This window comes from Temnothorax longispinosus, chromosome 2, assembly GCF_030848805.1.
Source record: "Temnothorax longispinosus isolate EJ_2023e chromosome 2, Tlon_JGU_v1, whole genome shotgun sequence".
NCBI classification, from domain to species: Eukaryota; Metazoa; Arthropoda; class Insecta; order Hymenoptera; family Formicidae; genus Temnothorax; species Temnothorax longispinosus.
This window is the reverse complement of record NC_092359.1, coordinates 12,251,224-12,278,038: the sequence shown is the minus strand read 5'-3', so window position 1 is coordinate 12,278,038 and position 26,815 is coordinate 12,251,224. Positions and strand designations below refer to the sequence as shown.

Here is a 26,815-nt window from a genome sequence, read left to right as displayed (position 1 = left end):
CTGTATGTCTCTCACATATCGTGTCGTAATAAGATATGGAGGAATCACATATCTAGTAAGAAATACGATAAATTTGGAACAGGTATATGAAAACAGTAATGACATTATTTATTGAAATCTGGGACAACTTTGTCAGAGAATAAAATAATAAAGTAAGCAATACATGAACAATAAGCTACAATTACGATGTGAAATAAAAAGTAAATTTATATAGATATATGCAGTTGTAAATATAGAGAAAAAAGTTATCGTCAACCATTTCATTATTACACGATATGCATATTAAAAGTTTGTTTTAATGTGCATATGTGACGTACGAAGGTGATTAGTTTATTACATATAACTTTGCTAGCAAATAGGACTGATTTAATTATACTTTTGTATCTGTACATTTTTACATATCGTGTCATAATAAGATACGGAGGAACTACATATCTAGTAAGAAATACGATAAATTTAAAACAATATAATACATGAAAACAGTGACGACATATGTTAAATTATTTGGTAAAATCTAAGCCAACTTTGTCACAAGACAGAGAATAAAATAATAAAGTAACCAATACATAAACAAAGCTACAATTACGATGTGAAATAAAGACTAAATTTATGTGGAAATATGCAGTTGCAAATATAGAAAAAGAAGTTATCCTCAACCATTTTATTATTACGCGATATGCACGTCAAAAGTTTGTTTTAATATATGACAAAGGTGATTAGTTTATTACGCGTAACTTTGATGGCGGTATGGGGCTGATTTAATTATGTTTCATTGTAGCACCATCCACCGATGCGCACCGGTATTTGAAGTTTTAGTTGTCGACTTCGAGTTGATCCGACCACGCCCGGATCGAGGTCGAATTTACCTGATTAAGTTCGGACTAAACTCGAGCGCCTGATAATTTACAGGAACTCGACGATATCGGATAACCCATTAACTTTTCATCGGTTCGGGTTATCCGACAAAATATAGATCACTCATCTCTACGAGGCCGCGCCTTACCCTGACACGTCGATCGTGCGTCACAAACGTGTTCGCGCGCACCGAAAAAAATTAAATAGATTAAATGAATTAAAATCTACCGCGTTTTCTTACGCGTGCACCTCCGTTCTCTGGTTTATTTCATATGATTAAAACGACGTATCGAGAACGAATTGATAAACGATCGCGTTTATACGCTCGAATATTTAACGGAATAGGACTGTCTAGTTGTAACGCACGCACTCTCGAGTAACATACGTACGCACACACACGGTAGTATCGTTTTGCACGCGTCATTTTCTGGTTTACACGACATGTTTGCGATATCAGCGGATCGAAGAACGCACGTCGAAAGTGGGTATTGATGGCAGGCACACCAGATACGCCTGCCATATTGTGCCCGGTATCGATTACAACTATGGAGAAAGCATCGTGACTGCATAGGTGACTGGTATATACGTGCGCAACTATCGCGGCAACGATAACCATCGGCGGTGCTCGCGTGCATTCGCCCGTCATGAAAGTATCGGCATCGGTGCGGCGCGGCGCGGCGCGGCGGCCCTTTGTGCGCGCGGCTGCCGCACGAATCAACTGTCCCTCGCATGCCACTTGTTGATGCGAACAAGCGCGAGCGAACGATTCAAGCGCGTTGCTAGCTAAACGCGCACGCAACCGCGTCTACATCTCCCCGGAGTGCAAAAATCCTCCCGGCATAAACGATCCTAGAGGCCGATTTCGGGCCTTGTTAGCGTCGAAGATCGGAGATACCGTAAAACGACACGTCGTTCGCGACGTATTTATTACCTCAGGAGATAATTATATATTTTATATTATTTTTTATAATTGAATCAAGATACTTTTTTGTCAAATCAAGAATCTAAATTGCTGGAAGTAGAATTACAAGTTCAATAGATATTATTATAAAGTAACGTACGATATATTTTTAGATTATTTATTCAGAAGGTGCAATGATAATACTGCACTTTAACTATATTGAAGCAATCAATGCGAGTTCCGTCGACTTTCCAATTTCCTGTATCGTATCTAAAGGAATTTAAAACCTAATTTTTTAAATAAAAAATGTAATCAAATTGAAATTTTTTAAATGTTTATTTTTGAAAATCATTAAAAAACAAACTTTATTTTCAAATTCTTTTATATTGTAACGTCGAAATTTCTTGGCCGGATAAAATTTCATCAGATGCGGCCCTAAGGCTGTAGATTGGGGAGCCCTAATCTGAACGAATCTTGCGTGCTACATATGTCGTTTATCGCGTTGGACAAATCCTATAAAGCATTCATTCGGTACCTCTCGTTTGCCTCGTTCAATACCGTCTTTTGCCATTCAACAGCATCTCTTCCCGCTCTCGTCGCAGAAAGATCCAAGTAATACGGTGGGACACGAGGGATCTTGAGAGATCCCGGCGTCGCCAAAAAAACGCAAATACTCGTGGCATTCGTAGAAGTGGCCGTCAACATTTTTGACGCGTCTACACTTCTCCCTCAAAGCTTGGAGAACGCTTTCGCGAGAGACGAATGTAAACGCAGCCGGCACAACCAACGCGACGAGTAAGATCATTACGCAGCGTTTCATGTATACGTGACCGCACGCATCATGCGGGAAACAAAGACCCGTATCCTCGCGGCGTATTTAGGGCTAGACACACGGAGCTGTCTGCTTCTCATTCCGTGTTGACGTTCAACATAAGTCTTTGCATTAGACAAATAAGACGTGCATGCCAAACAGACAACAGCCACTTTAGCGCGATTGAAATGTATGTTAAGTGAAATTGCTCGGCGGAGGAGAGCTACAAATTCGGCAGCCTATAGCGATTAGCGGTCATTTATGATTCAAGCCGACGATTACTCGTTGTACCTAATTCCCGACCCGGATCGTATAGCGTCTGACCGGTTCGATTTCCCACGGAGGATCATCTCCGCCGAGATACCACGCGAGAGAATACGTTCGATACTTGCGATATCGTATACGCGTTTTGAACGTTAATTAATTATTGAAGGGAATTGATTGAAATTTGTCTATTGTGCGGCGCTGTTATTAATTACAATAGAGGAATAATTTTATATTTTATAATTTTATATTCTAATGAGGAGCTCAAATATGGAGATCCATTTGCATTGCACGTATACAGGGACGCGTTAAATATTACATGTCAGATGCAACGTAGACGCGCGCTCATCGAAGTGATTCGCAGATCCGACTAACTAATGCACCGTCTCTTCGTTAAGTACCGGTTCTTCTAGAGGTGTACGTGTGTATACGTGTGATTGCAGCGTGTCAGCCAAACGGTGGGTTCCTCGTGAATCATAAATGGCGATCGATAGTCCGCGCTCGCGATAGAACGTCTTTCCGCGAAATCCGGCTTCCCCGGTATCGACGTGCGCGCGCGCGTGTCAGAGACAAAGAAAAAGGGCGCGAGATAGATAGATAGATAGATAGATAGATAGATAGATCTATGGATAGATTTATATATGGATAGATTTATCTATTTCTCTCTATCTCTTTATATCTTTCTAGTCTTAAGGGATGATATCTATCTTTCTCTGATTTTTATGAGGGATTTATCTCTTTCTATTTCGTCCTTTTTCTTTCTCTTCTCTCTCCTCTCTATTTCTTTATCTTTATGATTCTCTCGTCTACGCTCTCTCTCTCTCTGATATACTGATCTGCGCTCTGTCTAGTGAAATCTCGAGCTCTACGTCTCTCTCTTCATCTCTATCTCTCTTGTCTCTCTTTGATGCGGTCTCTCTCTTGTCTTCCTCTCTTGGCATTGGACTAACGCCTGCCTGGCTCTTGCGATGCTCTCTCTCTCCTGGCAGGCTAGTTCGGGATCTTTTGATTCGCACACTGAACACGATAATGCCTCGCATAATAAATGTGAGAGCAAGGAGCGCGCGCGGCGGGGGTAAACTCCCGGCGACATACGCGATTGATTTATTAGATCCGGCGATGTGTGTTACGCGCATTAAGGACCGACAAACACCGGCTCTAATCCAATTAATCTGACCGTGACGTGATTTCACGTATGGCTGCGTCCGCGCGCGCGCATAAGTGCACGTTACGTTACACCGTGTCGCGCCGCGCGTAATTAGTTTCATTAGCGTTACACGCGTGTATCGGCGATGCGGCCACTTCGGTTAAATAAGCCTACGTCCGGTGTTTCGGCTTCAACAACTGCGGTCGCGGCTGCGAAATGTCTCGCGACGGCGAATTCCGATTGTTCGCTGATCCGCTGGTTCTCGCATCAAGTAGAATAGGGCGAGTGATTGGTAAAGATAAACTTGTACTCGGATAATTCGACGAAAAACTAATCGAACATTTTGAAGCTGAGATACTCAATGTTGCTTGATGGTACATATATTGTGATTCAAAAGTATCTTTTCCTTTTGTCTTCTATCCAAATTATGATGTCTGATTGGTTTAATTCCAAGACACCAATTTATATCGCCACCAAATACGAGGCTAAGAAAGGATCTCTCTCTCTCTCTCTCTTCCTCTCTTCCAAATTTTACTAATTTATTTTATCATTAAACGTAATAATCTTACATTAAGGATAATAATAGTAACTCTATTATTGAATATATGTAACACAAATAAGCATAGTATATAAAATATCTCATGGATAAGAATGGTATGCAAGTGTTGCACGTAAAAGAAATTATAGGTTAGCGCTGCTATAATTAGGGAAGAGCCGTAATTCTATTATGTTATAAGCATCACTCAAGGCTAAAATTAATGCTGTTTGGTTTTGCCAATGAGATTGGAAATATAGTCGCGTACCAATGTTTAAAGGCCGACATGTGAATTTCGTTATATTCCAACGAATCTTCGATGCGTTTGCAATGTGACTCGTGTCGAGTGATCGTTAACCGATAAATATGCAACTCGGTATGTGAATCCCGATCGTGAGTACTCGGAGAGCAAATTGATTGACATTGCAACTTCGTTAAAGGCAATAGCCGAGCGACGCTGATGACTGTTCCCGATAGATTATTTAAAAAAAAAATAGACATGGAGAGTCGATAAGAGCTGCGTCGACGCATACAACCACTTTGTTTCGCGTCGACAAATATACCGGGGCCGTATCTGCTCGCGCGATACGTAAAATTCGTGTCTCACTGACCTGAAAACTACGGCCGGTCGGTTTGGTATCGCGTTATGCGTTATCATAACTTCATTCCGCGCGAAAATCAGATTATATCGCGGGTCGCGATACACCGTTCCCGAGAATCGATACTCGCATTCTGTTTCGCGTCGACCGACGTAAACGGGCGATGCGGTATGGCCGTTCCATAAAATTTCATCGCTGTCGATCGCCGAAGTTTTCGCTAATTATGCCGCGGACGCGCTAATCAGGTTGGCCCGCTCATTTGCCGACGAATTAACTTTGCTAGAAAATTACTGACACGTCCGCTTTGGCGCCACGGCGCCTACGCGCACGTTACGGCGCACGGCGGGGGCCTGTAAATTTTATTGTACAATTTCCATAAATTATTACTATGCCGATCGGATTAGCTTGTTGGTTCATAATCACATTCAGATTTATTCATCGACAGTCTGATACATATTCGCTTTGTCAAGTGACGCTTTAAAATCTCGCGCGCAGAATTTTGCGCGTCTACGTTAATCTGACTTTAGTTAGAGGTATTTTTTGCGAATATGTAATATGTAATATCGCGCACTTGATGAACTAGATATGTATGATATATGACTAGCCTGATTGCTTCATCACACGCTGTATATTATATTGACTTCCGAGTAAATGGAGAGAGAGAGTAAAATTACCATTTTAGATTAGAATGTATTAATTGATACGGAAAGTATACATATTCACGTTTGCGCAGTTTACGACTTTTACGTCGCGTCTAACTTTCGTTGGGTAAAATTTTTATATTTTATACGACGATTGTCAAAATTTTTAATTTTAGACGTTTTTAATTTGTAATGATTCTAATGTCAGAGAATGTAGTTACTGTTTATGTAATCGGTCAAGAGATTCCGATTAACTTTGCCCTGCTTCTCCCGATGATGAATATTCTCGATGAATAATATTCAATTTGAATGATTAATTCGACATTTACGTTAATCACACTCTGATCGAGCGGATATAGTTTCAGGAACGATTGATGGCTCGCGGCTAATTGTCAATTAATGTAAATCGTGGTCGAGGCTTATTGGTCGAAAGTTCGCGATATGTGAAAAATTATACTATACAATTACGTGCTCTGTGAGAATAATTATACTCGTGTCGCAAATGTTGAAACTGATAGAAATTGTTATTCATCGCATCCCGCGATGAAATACACGACAAACACTTTTTATCAAAAAATTATATCGATAGCAGCCGATACAAATATATAATCTAACGACTCGTATTCTCACTGTGCAGTCAGCGCTAAATATATGATTTTCCGCGTTTCATTTCGAATCGTGAAATCTCACTTTAGGCAAACCGTATTCGGCATCAAACGACCGCATTAAGCGTTAAATGCGCGATGAATAACGATCGATGTTACGTGACGTAACGCAACGCATACCATACTGTGTATCACCGTGTTTCCAAGTTTTGTAAATTTCGCGACTCATGTCCCCGAGCGATGATATAACTGCACACGCGGCATCCAAGCGTGTTACTGCGAGAAGAACGCGAGATTTTCCCTACCCTACGTAGGTGCTTAGCGAAATGGGAGCGACAAGGGTGCGAAATTTCTGTGAGGAGGTTGCACAAGCGCCAGACATGCGCGTTACGTTGACGTAACTTTTTTTTCACGGCAAACCCGCGACACCCCGCAAAAGCGAGGCGATGGGGGGAGGGGGGGGGAAAGAGGGACGCAGGCGCGGCTGATACACTAGATAGCTCAATTTGGCTTGGCTCTTTCCGTGAGCTAACACGAGGGAAGTGCAATGCTATGTAACGCGAATGTATCGATGCGAGAAATCCACTTACCTAACTCGATACGCGATTCGGTACCTCGACGTATCGAGTGACGCCCGCCTGCCGTATATCGTTCGACTTACGCAAGGCTCGCTTCCGCATCACCCGATATATATACACCCGGAGATCCCGATACCAGGACTCACTCGATTCATGCAATTGATTTTGTTAGTGCAACGCCAAACCGCACTTGGCCTTTTGATTTTTCAGTTAGCGAAGATAAATATTATTTTTTGTGGCGATTATGACTTTATCACAGTTGTAAATCAGATTAAAATTAGTATGCCTAGATCGAGATGAATATACCTTAAAAGAAGAGAACAATATTTAAATCTCATAATATTCTTATGCATTGCTGTTAAAATTTTTATACATCTATGGTTAGCTGGTTTATTGAATAATTAAAGCTGGAGTTGGGAATAACAAAATTTAAATTTATAGCTGGTATGATATGTACATAATGAATACTGTTTAATGTAATAGTATTTATTATGTACGTACATAAAAAAAGTATCCATACATTAAGAGATTGCTTTCTACAGTCGCGATAAAAATTAGAGACCGGCAGAGTTAAAAGTAAAACTGACGCGAACAAATAGCTTAAAAAACTGTTTAGTCTCAAAGCGTGGAAGCGTGGCAGGCGCTCTGCAATCTCACCGTTCCTTCCCCGGATGCAACGAACGATATATTACACCCGCGCGGTAAATGAATGAGGCAGAAAAAAATATTCTCTCGTTTCAGCGTAGCGGCGCAAATGAGACGCCGGCATATTTCACGGCGCGGCGCCGTTAAACAGGGTTATTACACGGAGTGGGGCTTTGAGGAAAGGATCTTGACGTTCCCTCGAATCGCCCCGCACGGTTTACCCGCTGTTTGCGAGTCATTTTTCAACGGAGACTCCGTTTAAATTTCCGCACTTCCGTTGCTGACCGGCAGGCGCGGCACACTTCCATCTCCCACCGTCCGCCGTGCCCCGCGCCGCGTTTGTACATTATCCGGGGAACTTCGTCAGTTATGAATGACGTTCCGCCAAGTTTCCTAAAGACACGGCGAAGAGAGTCGTCCGTGAGAAAGAGCGAGATAAAGCAAGACAGAGAGATAAGTAAAGGCGGCTGAGCTAAATACTGCAGCCGCGAAATAACTTGCCGGTGAGAAACGCTCTTTACAAAGAGTCTACGATAAATAATTTGTTTCTCTTTTCTTCTCTCTCTTTCTTTCGGTGTTTTTCTTACTTTTCCCCCCTTCCCCATCGGAAAATCCAGCTCATTTTTCGTCATTTTCGCGGAATTTAACGTGGAATTGTGAACGCGCGATATTAATGCAACGCGTTTTCCGTGCATATATTCCCCGGGAGAGCAATGCACACGAGCCGGCGGAAACGTATTGAAAAATAAGCGCGTGGTGTAACAAGCAGCGAGCACTAAATTATTTAACTTCTACGCGCGTGCTTTATTCACCGAGGAGCGATTCCTACCCCCGTGGATAAATGTATCGAAATCAAATTACGTCATCAATAATGCTCGTTCCACGTTTGTGCTCTGTGATTTCGACTTTACCGCGGGGGGGGGGGGGCGAGTATGCATTTACCTAGGCGAGTGTCCTCGATTATGCCGAGCGCGTTTCATTCTTTCCCGACTGACTTGGAATTGCTTTGACGCTTAATATTTAATTATTTAAATTGAACTTTGATCTCTTGGTGATCTCTGTTTCGAATTCTGTTTTAATTATAAGCATATGATTGCGATCAGTGCTTTATAAATCTCATAGAGAGGTTTTGCCACTAATATGTTAAAGTGATTGCGATAGTTACTCCTAAAGAGAGGGTTGTCACTCTAATTTGAGTAAATGCGAGTACTCAGAAAGTAGGAGTGAATTTTTCACTCACATTTTTAGAGCGGCTACCGGAATGAAACGATCTTAGGTACTCTAAAGCTATAGTGAATCACAACCCACTAAAGATATTGCACTCGAAAAGAATGCCCTTTCAATCAAATGGAGTGCGATTTTACTCCAACTTATAGAGCGCAATTTTAGTCTTTCTTATAGTTCGAGTGGCGAATCATTCGAAGTGCACAGGCTCAATTTTCACTTTTCGTTACACATGCATTTCACTAGTTTTGAGTGACATTTCACTCTTCAACTTTTAGAGAGTGCTTACGATTGAGCGATGTCGCATATATCCTTTGTACGAATGGAAAGAGAGAAAGAAGAAGAGAGATTTTGTTTCTCTTTCATTTTTCTGATCTGTTCCCTTTTTCAGTGTTGGCGCGATAAACACTATAGCTCGACTCGCGGGGGTGCCAAGATTCCCCCACTTCACCACTACGCTACACGTTTTTAGATGTTCCCCGGCGAGTTACCGCCCGGTAACGTCTACGTTTCTTCTGGCAATAAACCTTCATCCTCCGTGGCGTTGCGTCCCGGGGTAGGGACCCCGGGCTCGCGTACAACACGGAGAAATATAGTTGAAACTGTAAATCTTACACGTGCGTGAACGCGCAATACAGCATTCCGAGAAGCAAATAACGTGCTCATAAGAAACTTAGACCCTCTCAACGTTCTGTGATTCCACTTGTGTGGTATCCGTTCCTGGGAATTAATAATAAGACGAGCCTTGAAGCTCCGAAATTCACGAAATTGTGGAATACGATCTTGCGCTTTTGATCGATTGAACTTCGATGGTCCACCTTCCATTAAGTTCTGTTATTTGTTAACAATGACGGATCTTTCTACAACGTTCTAATCCAATGTAATTATCCGAGGAAGCTAACTCCGAGACGATGTTTCAGCATTCTGCGTTCGATTGCACCCAAGAGCGGATGGCGCGGCGTGCGTATCTACGATGCATTCCAATTCCGACGAGAGTAATCTCTTATTGAAAAGATCGACGTGATTACGGTCGCGTATTTAATTTAGGAACGGTTCAGATTGCTTTTTTTGAGATTTGCTCTCAGGTGCGCTGCACATCCCCCTCGCTTTCTCACATTCTTTTTCCCGCGGCGCTCGCTGCATCCGCACACAGTCGTTCTGGGCACGAGACGGCGCGGCGCGTTATCGAGCGTGTAATTTCCCTTTCTATAACGCTAGGTTATTGGAAACGACCTCTGACTCAGTTGCGATACCGTTATGCCAAGATCGTCAAAGACGTTCATTCTATTCATCACTGGCCTGGCAAAGATGTTCGAACTCGTATGCGAAAGTTTATCGATAGTCTGGCGTATTTTGTTCTCCGAATATTATATCTTTGTGCTTCAATACTCTCTAAAAGTCGAAGAGAGTGCACTTCAAGTGATTTGGCACTTTAAGAAAGAATAAAATTGCACTCTATAAGTTGAAGTGAAATCGCACTCCATTTGAGTGAAAGGGCACTTTTTTTAGTGTAGTAGATCAAATGTACAAGAGTGAATTATGTCACTCTACAACTTTGAGTGAAAAATTTCACTCTGCTAGAGTCAGTTGATTTTTAGTGAATCGTGATTTACTATAGCTTTAGAGTGAGATCGTATCACTCTGGTAGAGTAGCCGCTTTAAAATTTTGAGTGAAAAGTTCTCTCCTACTTTATGAGCGCCCGCATTTACTCAAATTAGAGTGACAACTTTCTCTTTTGAAGTGACTAATCGCAATCACTCTAATTAGTGGCGGAATGAGATATAAATCTATGAGATTTAGAGAGTATAATGCATGACTTTTATATACTTGTTATGATTATATGTGAAATGAAGAAATATTTAAAAAACTTTATCTACAAATATCTTTTTTCATGATATCGATGAAAAGGACGGATTTTTTTGATAGATTTTTAAGGTTTTGTACTATCTTAACTCTTGTAAGGAAATAGCTGCAGTTCGTCCCCGTTGTTCGCCCGGCGTATTCTTTTCTCCGTTCGCCCCTAGTTTACATCGCTAACGAGAGACACAATCGAGAGATACTTCTGCTCCTCGGCCTCGACTACGGACGTGTCGCGAATCCGTCATTATTCGCGGATTCCTCTCGGACAAGGAAATATTATCTCCCGCCTGTCTCGCCCAATCGTTCGTTACGCGGCTCTCAGAATTCGGGGGCGGAAAGATACTTTTTCCTTCGTTAGTTTCTCTTGCGCCGCGAATAATTATTTCCCCGAGACGCGCTCGGTTATCGATCTCGTTAGTTTCTCGCAAAAAAAGCTCGAGATTGTATCTCCGTGCTTCGCGTTTCTTCGAGTTCACGCAACGTTCTTCAGAGAGAAATCCGGTTACTTTTGTGGAGCATTCTACAGCGGCGCAAATGACTTAGGATCAATTACATGGTACTCAATTCTATTTTAATTATCGCTTTTATGAATCCAGAGACGCGTTCAAAGTACAGGATCAAGTCCGCAGTTTGTAAACTTTGCTTCGCACGTAAATATTTGAAATTGAATATATAATTACAAGAGCTGCGGACTTGATTCTTTCTATCTTCGAAGACCCCGCACATCCGCGGGTCTGAGATTCTTCGTATTGGCGCCTCTATCCGGCTTATCTTGTCATGGAAAATCAGTTTTAGCCGATTTGAATTTTTCATTCGCTTATTTTTCAGCACTGTCCCGCGCTCTCCGTTTTTCCGTCCGGCTTTTCTCTTCTGCTAGATCTCGTGGGATTATCTCGCCCAAGAAGAAGCCAGTGTTGTCCCAACGAAATTGAAGTGCACCCGGCAGGCTCGGCTAACACGATGTAGACCGCGCGTAAAGGGACATTCGCACAGCGGTCCGAGAACAGTAAGAGTTCCACAGGCTGGGGTTATTTCTCGCAAAGCTCGCTCCTCCCGGACGTCCCATCGCGCGCGTTTTCTCGATGTAAATCGAGACGTGTCGAGCACACGTAAAAATCCAGCTTTTAATTTAATAAAGAAAGAAACGATCTTCATGTTATTAAAAATGAGAAAATGTGGAAAGTTTAATGTATACACGTCCGGCGAGGGAGATTACTATTTATATCAAATTAAATTATAACGAAAAGACTCTGCTTGGTTTCAGAATGCTTTTGAACAAGAGATGTCGATTAATATTATATTATCTATTTAGTGCACATTGGATCAAATTTGCTTAATTTATATTTTGGGATCTTTATTGAATTATTACTGTCCCTAATAATGGCGATGATAGCGGCGCCGTGAGTGATATACTTGAAACTCGTTTAACTATAAATTTCTTAAGCTTTTGGCAACCGGGTCGTTTCACAACTGAAATCGTTACGGTGAATCCGGCGAATTGGGGCGAGGCCTGCAATATTTATCGCGTCCGACGTTTCCGCCTGAAACAGTTATAAACTAATGTCCTCGGAGGTGAGACTCCATCCAATTCGAGCGAGTTTTCACGACGCTCTCTCGAGCCGATTCGTGCGCTCTACGTGCTGGTGGGAGCTTAATCGCGAATGTTACGTCCGAAAGTGCAACTTAAGCCACGCTTTTTGCCGATGTCTAGCTACAATAAAACGCCATAGGTAAGCTGGGTTGACAGTGTCGTTTATTAGTCACAGTTGAACTTGTGTCTCGAAGTCTCGAGCGCTTTCACGTATATGTGTGTGTCTGTATATGCGTGCGCGCCGAACGGGACTCGACAGAGCTCTGGGGAAGCCGTTAAAAAATAATGGCCGGGCTCGGGCTCACCCCGGTGTACCAGCCGGCACCCCAGGCACGTGCGAAACTTTAATGACACTCGGTCGGGGACGCTTACGCCGAAAGGGGCCTCACCGTGGCGATGGGCCCCCGCATTCGAGTCCACTTGTGTGGCGTACCGCGCGAGATAATCCGCACTTCCGAGGGTGAGAAGAGTTGATGACTGCCAATCGCCGCGATCGCGATTGGCACGCCGCTGAGAGGCCGGAAATTAGGTCTCCCGCGTCGTCGCGTGTGGCACACGTGCGTGCGCTGACGTGCGTTCGGGGCAGCACGTGACAGAACGCGACTCGTGCTGATTGCGAGTGTCAATAATGCGGTACCTTTCTTAACCGAAGGTGAAATGACACCGCTGCGCAATAATGTCCCCGTTTCTGATACCATATCCCAATGTTGCGACATTGCAGCTCGCACAAATACAATGATTCTCGCGAACCGCATCTTTCTCTAAAATTTTACGAGATCAGGATGACGTAATAAATATCTAATTTTTATTTTATGAAAATCTCGATAAATGCATTTAACTTCAAGCTTGTAAATTTAATTTTATTTAATTTAATTTCACGATCTCAGAATTACTGACAATTTTATGAAGACATCAGTTAATTGACAATTTTATCAATCGTATTTCTACGAATCTTCCAATAATAAGTGATTATAACGCCTGCATACTCTCTAAATCTTATAGAGTAGTTTCGCCATTAATATATTACAGTGATTGCGATAGTCACTCCAAAAGAGAGTAAATGCGGACATTTATAAAGTGGGAGTGAATTTTTCACTCAAATTTTTAGAGCGGCTACTCTACCGGAGTGATACGATTTCACTCTAAACTTCTAAAGCTATAGTGAATCACGATTCACTAAAGATTGACTGATAAATGACTCTAACAGAGTGAAATTTTCCACTCAAAGTTATAGAGTAACATAATTCACTCCTATGGACACTGATCTATTGCATTCAAAAAGAGTGTCCTTTCACTCAAATGGAGTGTGATTTTACTCCAACTTATAGAGCGTAACTATATACTCTTTTTTAGAGTGGCGAATCACTCGAAGTGCACAGGTTCGATCAATTTTCATTTTTCGTTACACTTGCATTTCATTCGTTTTGAGTGATATTTCATTCTTCAGAGAGTATATCTTCGTTACGCTTGCGGCGGCTTGTAATTATCAATGAATCGATAATCCGCGACTTCTCCGTCGCTGATAGCTACGTCAATCCGGGATACAACCGCCAATCTTGAGTACATCAAATTGCCTCAGCCGTCACCCATATCATTTAACCGCGGCACGCGCACCGTTTCGCGTCAGTCGGATTAACTGACGGAAGATGCGCGGGCGTCACACTGTGATCGACGTAGACACGCAGGAGTGCCCGGTCTTAACACACAGGGACGCTCGTGCGTTTAATTGCCATTTCACGAGCCGTTCCGTCTTTCTTGATAAGCAATCCGCCCACTAGTCACGGACATTCGCACGCCATCGTTAACTCTACGAAACAGCCGGTCCCTCTCCCTCGCCCCCTTCTCTTTTGGAGCACGTGATAAATATGCCTCTCTTTCTCACTTCCTCTCGCGGCCCGCCGTTGTTTCTGCCTCCACCTCCGACGTCTCGCACGGCGAAAGCGCTTTCCGGCGAAGTTCGATCTGCGAAGTTTGACGGGCGAATCGTAACTTTGGACACGTCCAATATTTTCGAATCGCGGCACTTGCCGGGGCGGCCCCGAGTAACTTATATATGTGATTTGTAGAGATGGTTCGCGGGGTCGGACGGTAGCCCGGATAAATCGACTTCGGTCAATTTTTTAGCATTCGAGGAACAATCGCAGCTCTCGGGGAGCGGTTTCGATTGTACCTCTCTCGAATCGATTTCTTGCTGAAGTATTGACTCTCAGTTATTAGTTCTATGAAGATTGTTATTAAATTCATGACGTGGTATCGTTGTTATGTATATTTATGAAGACTACAGAGCTGTGTTGGGTTGGGACATTCTTAGTATATACACATACACTTGTGTGTCGAAATAATATTATTATTTGGTAAAGTAAAAATAATTATTTGGGAGACGAAGCATCATCTCGAAGCGATGAATTCTGCCGTCAGTGTACGTATCCCCGTAGTATGTACAAGTTTTTGTGCTCCGCTGGCAGCAGCGTGAAAGCCGATACATGTCCGCGGCTTGTATTTTGTATCGGCTTTCACGAATATCAGAGCGCTTCTCGTTGCTCGAAACTTGACGTTAACCGCAAATGGCTGGCAGATGCGAAGTTCTACCATTCGCTGACGGGACGGCGGAACAAAAGGAAAGACGGAGAAAAGGGCGAGGAACGAGGACGAATTTCCTACGGTAATGGGGCTGATATTGCGTGTCCTTTCAATCGAAGGTTTTCACTGATCGTATCGAAGAACGACGTTTCTAAAGAGCTCCCAGCTTCTATAGATACTCGCGATCTCTGAAAATGTATCGGAAGAGAAATGCTTACCATTTACAACTCTTTTACATAAATACAAAAATATCTCGAACGCGTAAATTTTCACGCGTATATTTATATACATATTAATATTCCAAGCGTATCATTAATATCAAGAATATGCGAAAGTATTAGTCCAAGTTGATAAATATTTCACAGATAGGAAGTCGATCGTGATGTAATTGATATATCTGCGGGAGAATCTAAAGTTTAATTAACCCTTAAATGCCACACCTCTCAAGAATCTCGTAAGTTCACTGAAGGGTCTAAAAGACCCCAGCATGAAAAATGTCTCCTTACTCATTGATTTTTTTATCTTTAGTTATGACAATTTTTTTCAATGTTGTTCAAGGTCTAGAGAAGAGTATAAAATGCTAATATTGTTCAAATTTTAATTTTGACATAGTATAAAAAATTAAGTAAACTGAGTACTGCTAAGTGTACACACGGGTAGGTCAATCACTCAACTATCATCAATGGGAGCATGAGCTCCATTTTTGGCAAGAACATTTGAAAACATTTCATTCTAAAGGATCTGGGGTCCGCTGGACTCCAGCACTGGTCATTTAAGGTTTAATCAATGATGTTTAATATCTCGTCGGGCGGTTTTGCAGGTCTTTTTCCGCCGTGGCTAATTATTATTTATCCGTTCGTGCATTTTCCACGTGCGGCGGACGAGTGTAGATTGCAAATCGAGAGATCCCTGGAAATCCGTTTTCGCCTCCGAGTCACCCTTCTTCAGCTTTAACCTCGCGCGACACGCGACTGGAATCGAACGGCTAATTTTGGAAAGCGATAACCGAGTGAGCCTCGGAGTTGATGGGAGTTACGAGACACACACTCAGCCGGTTTAATTTCGAAGGCAATCAGAGAAAGAGGATAGGCGGTGGACGCCTCTATCTGGATATCCGTCGATCCATCGCGCGTCCACTCCTCTCGCTCTTTTCCTCTGTACACGTCACCCTCGCCTCGGTCTCTCCATAACAGCTGGATGCTCATCCATTTGACTTCTCTCTCTCGAACTTTGCCACGGCAAGCGGCACGAATGTAACGCTCGACAACGTGACGTTAATTCGTTTCAACGACAAGACGTATGATGCTTTCGATAATAGCTTGCTTCAGCATTGCATTCATTCATTGGCACTGCTCTTGTTACCGTTGTTGCTTGTCTATATCTGACCCAAATTGCATGCACTGGGTGCGAGAGCGCGCCTTCTCTCCAGTCGTCGAAATCGATTGCTATTGATGTGTCCGATGATAACCGACCGTTGAGCTTGAAAGATTTTAATGTACTCATCTGGAAAAAATATTTAAAAAAATGTTTTTTATATTTTTTTATATATTTTAACTTTTTCTATGTCTTTTATGAAATGTTTTTATAGGACATATAACTGCGAGTTTGTGCGCATGTAACATGTATAGTAGTAGATAACGATTAAAAATGTCAATTACACATGTTTGTTTAGTAACATTCGCAACGGTCGATTGGTTCACGTTGAATGTATAACAAACATTTGTGACTATATGATCAGTAGCAGAGTGGTTACTTGCAACACAAATATATACAGGGTGTCCGAAAAATCGCCTACTTCACTTCGGGAGGTGATTCGGGACCCAAAAACAAGCAAAAAAGTTCATACAAACATAGGTCCGGAAATGAGCCGTTTCCAAGTTATAGCCACTTTTATGTTCAAAAATCGTAAATTTTTATTTTCAATTTTTTTTAATTACAATTACCAAATTCTCTCAAGTTTCTGTCTACATTTCGAAAAGACGCTATTCCCGGTACATCTCGATTTGGAAAAGACTGGATGTATAATCTTCTTGCCTCGGGAGCATTACTTTGAGCAAGACCATACATAAGATGCATATCAGCTAATTCATTAAAACTTAAATGATCCATTGATGAATACGGAAAGATTAGATACAACCTAAAAGTAAGGTGTTGTTAAATAATAATTTGAAACTTATTGAAAAGCCGTGATTTACTTACTGATTTTGAATAGGCGTGAAAACAACTGATTTCAAGTAGCCGTGAAAACAACTGATTTTGAATAGCCGTGAAAACAACTGATTTTGAATAGCCGTGAAAACAACTGATTTTTTTTTAAATAATGTAATCGTATTTACAAATATTGAAAAATTGAAAAAAAATAAAAAAATTAAAATTAAAAAAATTAAAAATATTTAAAAATAAAAATTTTTAATTTAAGAAATAATTAAGAAAGAGGGATGCCAAGCGGATTCTAAATTACGATTTTTGAACATAAAAATGGCTATAACTCGGAAACGGCTCATTTCCGGACCTATGTTTGTATGAACTTTTTTGCTTGTTTTTGGGTCCCGAATCACCTCCTGAAGTGGAGTAGGCGATTTTTCGGACACCCTGTATATATATATATATATATATATATATATTCATGACTCGAATTACATAAATCAGGTAGAGGGTGGTTCAGTGGTTGACATTGAGTGGCAGTTGAATGTGCAAAGCCCGGAATAATTATTATACGCATTCCAATAAGTGAGGTTCAAATGCGGACGTTTAATTACATTTAAATATGGCGCAATTAGCTAGATTAATATAACCATTTGTGTTTGTGTTATAACGCTTTTCAAATTATAGTGCATTTGAAATTCTGTCTCAGTTGGCCGCCAACAAACGATTCAAATAAGTATGCTTTGCATGAAATTTTGCTGCATATTGATAAAGCTGGTTCTTTGTTAGTTTCCGCGGCAAAACTGTGAATAACTCGCTTCGTAATAATTAATAGAATTATAAATAGAAATATTTCCAAAGAGTGAACAGCCGTTTTCACATGGACTGTTTAATCGTCGTCCTCATTCCTTGTTGCTGTTGCAATTGGATGCACTAAGTGCATCTCTATCTCTGGCCTGAATCACAGTCGCCGGATGCACAAGTTCGATCATCTACATTGAATGACATCGGGATATGGGATTGTCTGATAATTACTCTTTTAACCCTTGTCAGTCACACTTCCCGAGAATCTCGTACCGGTCACACTGGGTGAAATACACCCCAGCGTGTTTGCAAGTGTATAAACAATTGTAGGTGACCTTAAAAAAAAAATATCCTGTTGTAGTTTAAGTCTTCCTTAAAAAGACTGTATAGGTTTGATTTGCAAAAAATTAATTTAACATATGTAAAAAAATTGTTGAAAAAAAAGTCGGAAAAGTGACTTTTTTCACAAAAACTCTCTCTAATGTAACTTTTTCAATTTTTAAGATATTTTAATTTTTTAAACGGTTTTTTTCATCCTCAGATGATGCACTTTTCACTGATTATTGCAGTTTATGCGGCCGTTCCAAAAAGTATATTTATTTTGAGGTATATGAAGGTGCGATTTTTTGCGGAAAAATGAAAAAGACATTTTTATGGAAAAAATAGCAATATATTTATGAAAAATGGTTTAAAAAATATGAAAAAAATATATTTACGTTGCAAATTACATACTTTAAGTAAATGAAAAAGTTACATTTTTTTATTTGATCCCATATAGGCACATTCAACGCATAAATATGCGCGATGCTTGTCGCACATCGGTTGAAGGCAAGTGGGACACATGGAGCCCGTCTTTTTATCAGTTCCTCTCGGGCAAATTTGACATCTTTTTTGCCTATCCAATTTTGGGCGTCCCCTCCAAATGCAGGCCTGTCCTGGAGGTGCAGGATATTCGCAATACCGCATTTGATGTCCTTGCGAATTGTTGGTATTGTGTATCGTTCTTGCAGGTGTGCCTTGACCAAATGTAAATATATTTGATTAAGGCACGACTCTGCCGTCACTTTACTTGTGTCTTCTCGCACGCTATTTTTGCATTTAAGCAAAATTCGTGCATTGACTGCGGCTTGGTCTAGTATGCCGAAAAATATTTGCATAGGCCATCGATTTGTTCTACGGCTGACTGTGAAAGAGTGACAGAGCATGTCGAAACAATCAGTCCCGCCTTTGTTCTTGTTGTAAAAATGAACAATATCTGGCTTTCCGTCTGTCTCTTTGTTGTTTCCGTGCAGGTAGGACGTCAGCAACAGCACCACCTTGTTCTTTTTCGGCGTGTACGACACGAGAGTAAGGTTGTCATCGTAGCAATATTTAGATGCAGGCGGTTCACGCTCTGCAATCTTCATTGCTTGCGGGATTTCGCGCTTGTTCTTTCGAATTGTCCCCGTGATGCACAACCTGTACGGTTCCAGCAATTGCCTGGTAATTGGTACAGAGGTAAACCAATTATCGCAAGTTACATTGCGATTAGTCCCGTGAATAGGCGCTGTCACCTCCCGCAGGAAATATTCCGACACAGACTCATTGGGCGGAGTACTCGTTTTTCCGAGATAAGGGATGGCATTGTACTAGAAAAATAGCAAAAAACATGATTATAAAAAATTAATAATAAAAACGTACAATAATATAAAGAAATATTGTACCATGTACGATGTGCAGGCGTCATTCAAGCTGACGATATTCAAGCCATATTTATCTGGCTTCGACTTGATGTACATCCTAAACGAGCATCTGTCACGAAAGCCAAGAAGCTGCTCGTCAACGGTGCAATTATTGTGCAGCTTATAATAGCGCTGGCAATTACGAATGAAAATATCCCAGACAGCACGAATCGGGCCAAATTTATCGGTCGCACTTCTCGTTGTTTTGTCGTCAAAGCGCAAGCTTGATGACAAAAACATGAACCTTGCCTTTGGCATCGTGCATCTGTAGGTCGTGGTACCGTTACTTCTATCCCACAGCCGCTCGTAATGCACCGAAGACTGCTTCCACATCCCGCTGTAGTACAGCAATCCGATGTAGGCCTTTATCTTGTTTGCATCGGTATGGTGATGGTACTTCTGCGTGTCCTGATCCTCTGCCATCATTTTTGCGCACACATCCTCGATCTTTGCATTTGTGTGCTGAACTATTAAATTGATGATTTCATCATTAATCAGGAGACTCCAGAACTCTTCAATCGTCGACGCCTCTGTGTTTACCGGGCCAGGAATAATATTCTGACCAGCCTCCGATAGCCGGCCTAAAAGCAATGTTTGTAAATATCCGATTCAAATAGACCGGACAACCGTTACGTACACAGTTGTTGTAGGCAAGCCGTAAATTTGACAAGCTGCTACAAAAGCGCGAGAGAGAAACTTGTAACTGTTATCTGACTGTCGGGAAGAGGTCTCTGTTCTCCACTTATGACCGTTGACGCCTTTCAAAATCGTTGATGGTCGGCCATGTGCCCGAGACTGCAGCAGCCTCTCGCTCAGCGCGCCACTTTCTAATTCGGAGTCCAGTTCATCACTGCTTTCTTCGCCATCACTCGAAGATTCCTCCGATTGCTCGGACATGTGGTCTTCGGCTCCATCAGTGTCATCGCCGCCAAGAATTGGCTGTTCTTCGGACTCATCAAGCAATTCCTCGCGAATTGTACGAGAGCGCAAGTTATAAGCCATCTACTTTTCATGAATAATTACACAGTAAAATTTTTTTTTTAATTTTAAGCAACGAAAAACACAACTGTGTACTTGCCTCTTCATTTTGGAACGAGAAACGAAAAAAAAATACTCCAAAAACTCAAATTATTACGTATGAGTCACACTGGGTGAAATACACCCCACAACTCCGAGACGCCCACTTTGAACGGCTGCCGAGAGAGAACTAACGGGCCGAAAAATATACCACCGACGGGGATCGATACTTGAAGGTCCCAACTACCTGTAGATGGCGGCACAAGGCCCATTTCCATTGGTTTACTGGGTCGTTTTCGAAGTCAAAAAAACGCTGGGGTGTATTTTACCCAGTGTGACTGACAAGGGTTAATTATACCGCCTGTTCATCGATCAATCACTGACATTGGAATCTCGTTGAAGAGAGCTTTCAATTGATATTTATAGAATAAATGACAGTTACCCGTCAATGTTTGCGCACAAAGAGAGCATCGAAGATCGATGATCCTGATGTCATCGACATTAGAAGACTTGAAACAGATGAAAAAATTTTGTATTACTTTAGCACTTTTTTATGAGCGAAGAAAAATAGAGAGACGTATTGAGAAGCATTGTTAAATGATTGTTTATTGTTATTGCGACCTATTTATTGTTATCGTAAAATTTATTTCTTTTCATATGTCACATGTGCAGGCACACTAATATTTAATAAGCTTCATATTACTTCCTCGTATGCGAGGAATATGCTGCACGTCGTCAGTGTGGCAATGCAATTTATGCATATGTCCCGAATTGCATGCACCGGATCCGAGATTGCTGCGATCGGCATTGATTACCCCGGAAATTTCTGCTTATTACATTCGAGGACCCAGTGAGGCGTTCATTAACGTTTCGCTTCGCAGATGTTGAACACGATTATTTCGTTGTCCGAAAGAGGCCGGTACGGTCGAAAGAACGCTTTGGGAAATTCGGGAAATTTAAACGTAAAGAATATAACGAAATTGCAGCATGTGTCATTGCGTCGATCCCTCTCCAATCGTTGCTATTACGTTACGCTCGAATTCGATAATCGATTTTATTGCACTGAGAACACCCGCAAAACATCAGCTTTGCGACTTGTGTTTAATAGATAATTAACGGATAATAGAGACATCTCTTTTTTTTTAGCCAGCTGGTGAAGTTAACGTAGACTATTCACAGTTAGTTCTTTAATGAATCGATCAGCATTGTTCATTGGGTCCGCGGTCAAAAGGAAGCTTATTACGCTTATTAAAGCCGGCTTCCATCCTTTACGGCAGCAGGGAGAGGGGGGTATGGGTAGGAGGGAGTCGACGAACCGTCGTCGACTGTCACAAAAGAGCAACGTCGATGGTCGTCGACGACTAATTAGATAGAATAAGGTAATTCCACTTTTCAAGTGATAGAACAAAAACTAATCCGAAACCCTTCCTCTGCTTTTCTTTTCCAGGTGCGGAGGATGTGTTCAGGTTTACGGGAAACGAGACGCACACAGACTACTTTCGGCTGGTGCTTAGGGATGGGAACTATCTTCTGGTCGGCGGAAGGTAAATAGAGGATTCATTTGGAGCTAGTGCTTTAATTAAAGGGCCGCTTCTTTTTCTTCCACTTCTTATTCCTCTTCCTCCTTCTCTCTCTCTCTCTCTCTCTCTCTCTCTCTCTCTCTCTCTCTCTCTCTCTCTCTCTCTCTCTCTCTCTCTCTCTCTCTCTCTCTCTTTCTCTCTTTCTCTCTTTCTCTCTCTCTCTCTCTCTCTTCGCTCTCTTCGCTCTCCGGTCTCTTGGCCCTCCCGCCCATCCATCTTCTGACGTATCATTGCACCGCTGTCTGCTCGAGCGCCCGAGATCGACGGTGATCACGAGGTAGATCGAAAATCGTGTAATTTCTTCTGTATATTGCGCGTGTAAACTTATTTTACTGCGTAAATTGAATACTCGTCCATGACTTCTCCCTGTCAAAGTCAATCTGGAATTCAGCAGTCACCGTGCGGCGGCATGTGAAAAACACTCGTGAAATCTCCACCTGTTCAAGAGCGCGAGTTTTTATTTTCGATCATTAAATTATGCATTGACGGCGAATGAGTGCGTTATTCTGGAATGTATGGACTTTGGTAACAGAGGTAATGATCATTTTAATCGTAGAAATTAATTATGTGTGCGTCGCCATGGATTCTCGCCGGAATATCGTTAAATAATTATGAATTTCCTGTTTGACAATGATACCGCTAATCGTATCACAACCGTATACACAACCTTCAAAATGCATTATTAATTGACATTGTAAACTACTCCAAGTTGTATCATAATTTCAGTGTCTAATATTCACATTGCAGAGAAGTATCAGAATAAGATATTCTCACCAAATGAACATTCGGATGTCGAAAAATATCTTTAATATAATATGACGCGTTTCAATTTATACCCTTCTGTTTATTAAAGGCTAATAAACAATTTCGTTGAATATACATGAACAAAAATTATTATATAATACCGAGTATAATATTGAAGTTGAAAAATATCTTTAATATAATATAACGCGTTTCAATTTATACTGTTCTGTTTATTTAAGGCTGATAAATAATCAATTTCGTTGAATATACATAAACAAAAATTATTATATAGCACTAAAGTTGAAAAATATCTTTATATAATATTTCGTTAATATAATATAACGCGTTTCAATTTATACTGTTTTGTTTGTTAAAAGCTAATAAACAATCAATTTCGTTGATTATACATAAACAAAAATTATTACATAGCACTACGTCCCGTAATGAGATAATTAATCATGTCAAACACAAATAATAGATGTCATATTATCACGACTGTTGGACCATATTCAATCGATTACCAACGAGCAATGTATGAATTAAACCTCGAATCTTTATCGTTCGTAATATTGTCAAAAATATATCTCGCAATATGATTTCTACGTATTAATTAATAAGTACGTAGTTGTCTGTAAAGAAAAATAAACATTTACAATATCGTATTAAGATCCAGCAAATACAATGTAAAGTAATTGCAATGCAGACGCAAATCTCAATATATAAATTGTATGTCTATATAAATGCGGGCTTTGGATTCGTCATTAGGGGACGTATTCAAACAATTTGATTGTGCCCCCTCCCCTTTCCGGTCGATCGATTACCGCACGCGTTCTTCCTTTTTTCCTCTCCTTCTCCCTCGGATTCTCGGGCATGCACGCAGATAAATCTATTCACGTTTCGTGCGCGCTGAATGCGCGCTGTACCAACGCTGAAATCAGTCGGCAGAAGCGGCGATAATCAGGTCGTACACGGATTAAACGCATTGTGCGTGAATGAACTCTGATATATATCCAGGCTCGTTCGTTATTGATCGGATTACACTAATTGCTCGGCCGATTTGCCGAGCTTCGCCGCCGCCGTCGCCGTGGCCGCCATCACCATCACCATCACCATCATCATCATCACCGCCGCCGCGTGCACACTGTCGATGTATACGAGAATTTGTTTCTTGCTCGTTATGTCGGACTTATAATATAATACGGGAATGCTTCGCGAGACACTGGAATATGCGGTCGACAAAATCCACGATCGGCGCAGCCGATATGTTAGCAGGGAGCGCGGAGGGATTCTTCCCCTTTAAAGTGCTTCTAAGCATACGGCGGAGTGCTTAATGAAGAAGAGTTAACGATCGACTGCCGAAACTTCACAAACGCCGCTTTCCTAGCTAAACCCGCGTTAACCAGACAGTCTTGCTCCGTTGATGTCTACTTTAGGCATCTAACTTTGCAACTTAGAAAACTCTTTTTTCCATCCAACGTACATCAGAGTCCTCCCGCTTCCTTGATACTCGTTGCAACAATGCAAAAGATACCAGTAACAGTCAGACCATGTCAGTTTAGAGTTTAACGAAGATTTTTGAGAGAGCATTCTTTTTACAAGAATTTGTTCAGTAGAGATTGTATTACGTTCTGGGTATAATAAAAGATATGAAGAATTGTACGTGAGGTTGAACAGACCCAGGTATTTAAAAAAGGAAAGTTTAAAGAAGTTAAATATGGGAGATAATGTAAGAGCGTTGATAAGAATGAGGTGTGGTAATATGGTAATATGGAGGAAATAAGTATTGGTCAGAAGAGAAGGAAACGTTATGCGTGTTCTGCGGACAAGAGAGGGACAACATTAGCCGTTATATTTATATAATTCTAATTAAGGAGAAACAAGGAAGAAATATATAATAGATAAAATATATAACGATGAATTAGATAGGATTAAAGGGTAGATGTTGAAACAATTGTGGAAAGAGAAAGAGGCTAGAATAAGGTAGAGTAGATAGAAATAAGTATTAGCGTTGCATGTTAAGGTTGCATGAAAAGAATGAATGTGTTAAGTTATTTGTAAACCAAGTCCACTTCTTGGTTTGAGCTAAAGTTAATAAAGATTGATTGATTGATTGTATTATGAATTGATTGTAACAGTCCCCTATCTTGCACACCAAAGAATCTTCATTTTCAAATGGGGCACCGTACAATTTCGTTTCAGAAATCTCGTGCATAATCTCAGTCTGACCGACCTGACGGAGCAACAGAGACTGACCTGGTACTCGACGGAGAACGACGTGAAGATGTGCGTCGTCAAGGGCACGCCCGAGGAGAACTGCCAGAACTACATTCGCATCCTGGTGAAAACCGCGGCGAACAACCTCTTAGTGTGCGCCACCAACGCCTTCAAGCCCATGTGCCGTGATTATACGGTGCACGCGGGCAACTACACGATCGTGAAGGAGAAGGGCGGGCAGGCGAGGTGCCCGTACGATCCTCAGCATAACAGCACCTTTGTCTTCGTCGATGGTGAACTCTACACCGGCACGGTCGCCGATTTCGCGGGCATGGATCCGATAATCTATAGGGAGCCGCTGCAGACCGAGCAGTACGACTCGATGAGTCTGAACGGTGAGTCATATCAGAAGGCTAATCCAATCGTCAATTCTCCGGGTCCGGGGTGATTGATGACGCTTAATGATCGCGTTCTGCTGATTTACATTGAAAGTCGGCGGTTAACTCCGATCGCAACTCGGGATATCAATTTTCATTTTCGCCGCGCGCGCTTTTGCCATTAATTCGACACGGCGACAAGTGCGGTTTGAAGTCGGTAGTTAATGATTGAAATTCCGAATATTAATTTTCATCACGGCGAGCTATAGATTATCATTATCGCGGCGAGTTGTGGATTATTATCAAACGCGGAGTACCTATAAAATGTACAGATGTTACTTTAAAAGGCATTTAATAATTTCTGACGTTATTTTGCAAAATGGGTTTACTTGCAATTACAAGATGAGATGTTTATTCTAGAAACGCTCGAATTAGTTTATTTTAGCTGTTTATTATTCCTAGTTCCTCCAAGAGTAGTATCGAGAACGGGTTTCTCTGCAAATAGTGATTCTGCGAGTCACGAGATCGGATCGCAATTAGACCGAGCTAATTGGATGCGATAGATAGCTTATAACCCGAGATCCGATTAATTCAATCATTACTTTCTAATTGCGAGGAGTTGCAGCGAAAGGCCCGTTATTTGTATCTCTTGAAAGTTTGCGTTTCTATATCGGCTCTCTCTCGGTCCCAGCGCTTTGCGAACTCCTCCGTTTCTTAACAATAAGACAATAGTCGCATTTATCGAAAGTATCTGCGGAAGTTTACGGAAGAAAGTTACCGGGGATTCGCATTATCCAGAGAAATCGAATAAGAAAAGTTCAGAACGGAGGTGGACTGTGGTGATCCGATATTAAATAAAAATGATCAATAAGCCGGGACAGAATTCCATACGGAGGGAAAGGGGGAGGGGGGAAGGGGAGTTTCCGAATGAACCGAAATTGCATGAAACTTTTCGCGGGCGTCGATTATATTTCACGTGGTTCGCCAGGTTGCTCGCACCGAAGCTATTATCGTTCTCATGCGCAACTTTAATCACGTCGTTTTACCGCGTTTACCAACTTCTGAAATTATCCTATTAATATTCCGGCGCGACATAATTATTGTCCATTATCGACCTCGTTACGCCGCCGTCAAGCGTGATTCCTCTCGGGCCAGAAGGGCAATCGCCGGGGATAAACGCGTGTCTGAATGTTTGAAAATCGCGCGGCGGCCGGGACCCCCCCCCCTCATAATACACATCCCGTGTCCATTAAAGTTCAACTGTGAGTTTGATTCAATATTTGCGCACCAAGTTTCGGTCGGTGCGCGCGCGTCCGGGTCGACTTTGAAAATCCGGGGAAAATTATTCGCGGAAATATATATCGCGCGCGATCGGA

General features: G+C 41.6%; 2 protein-coding genes across 6 annotated transcripts in view; one reads left to right on the top strand and one right to left on the bottom strand.

Annotated features, from left to right (window-relative positions):
• Positions 1-26,815, top strand: part of Sema1a (semaphorin 1a) — a 295,529-nt gene that overhangs the window by 246,133 nt on the left and 22,581 nt on the right. For all 5 annotated transcript variants that reach the window (XM_071770808.1, XM_071770807.1, XM_071770806.1 and 2 more), the window contains exons 3-4: positions 21,972-22,068; positions 25,048-25,457. In XM_071770808.1, coding sequence (XP_071626909.1) covers positions 21,972-22,068; positions 25,048-25,457 — 507 coding nt within the window. The remainder of the gene's footprint in view (positions 1-21,971; positions 22,069-25,047; positions 25,458-26,815) is intronic.
• LOC139808592 (uncharacterized) lies at positions 18,409-20,692 on the bottom strand. Its single transcript, XM_071770735.1, has 2 exons — positions 19,490-20,692; positions 18,409-19,414 (listed from the first exon to the last, which is right to left on the bottom strand). The coding sequence occupies exons 1-2, from the start codon at positions 19,931-19,933 to the stop codon at positions 18,461-18,463; spliced, it is 1,398 nt and encodes a 465-aa protein (XP_071626836.1). The 5' UTR covers positions 19,934-20,692; the 3' UTR covers positions 18,409-18,460.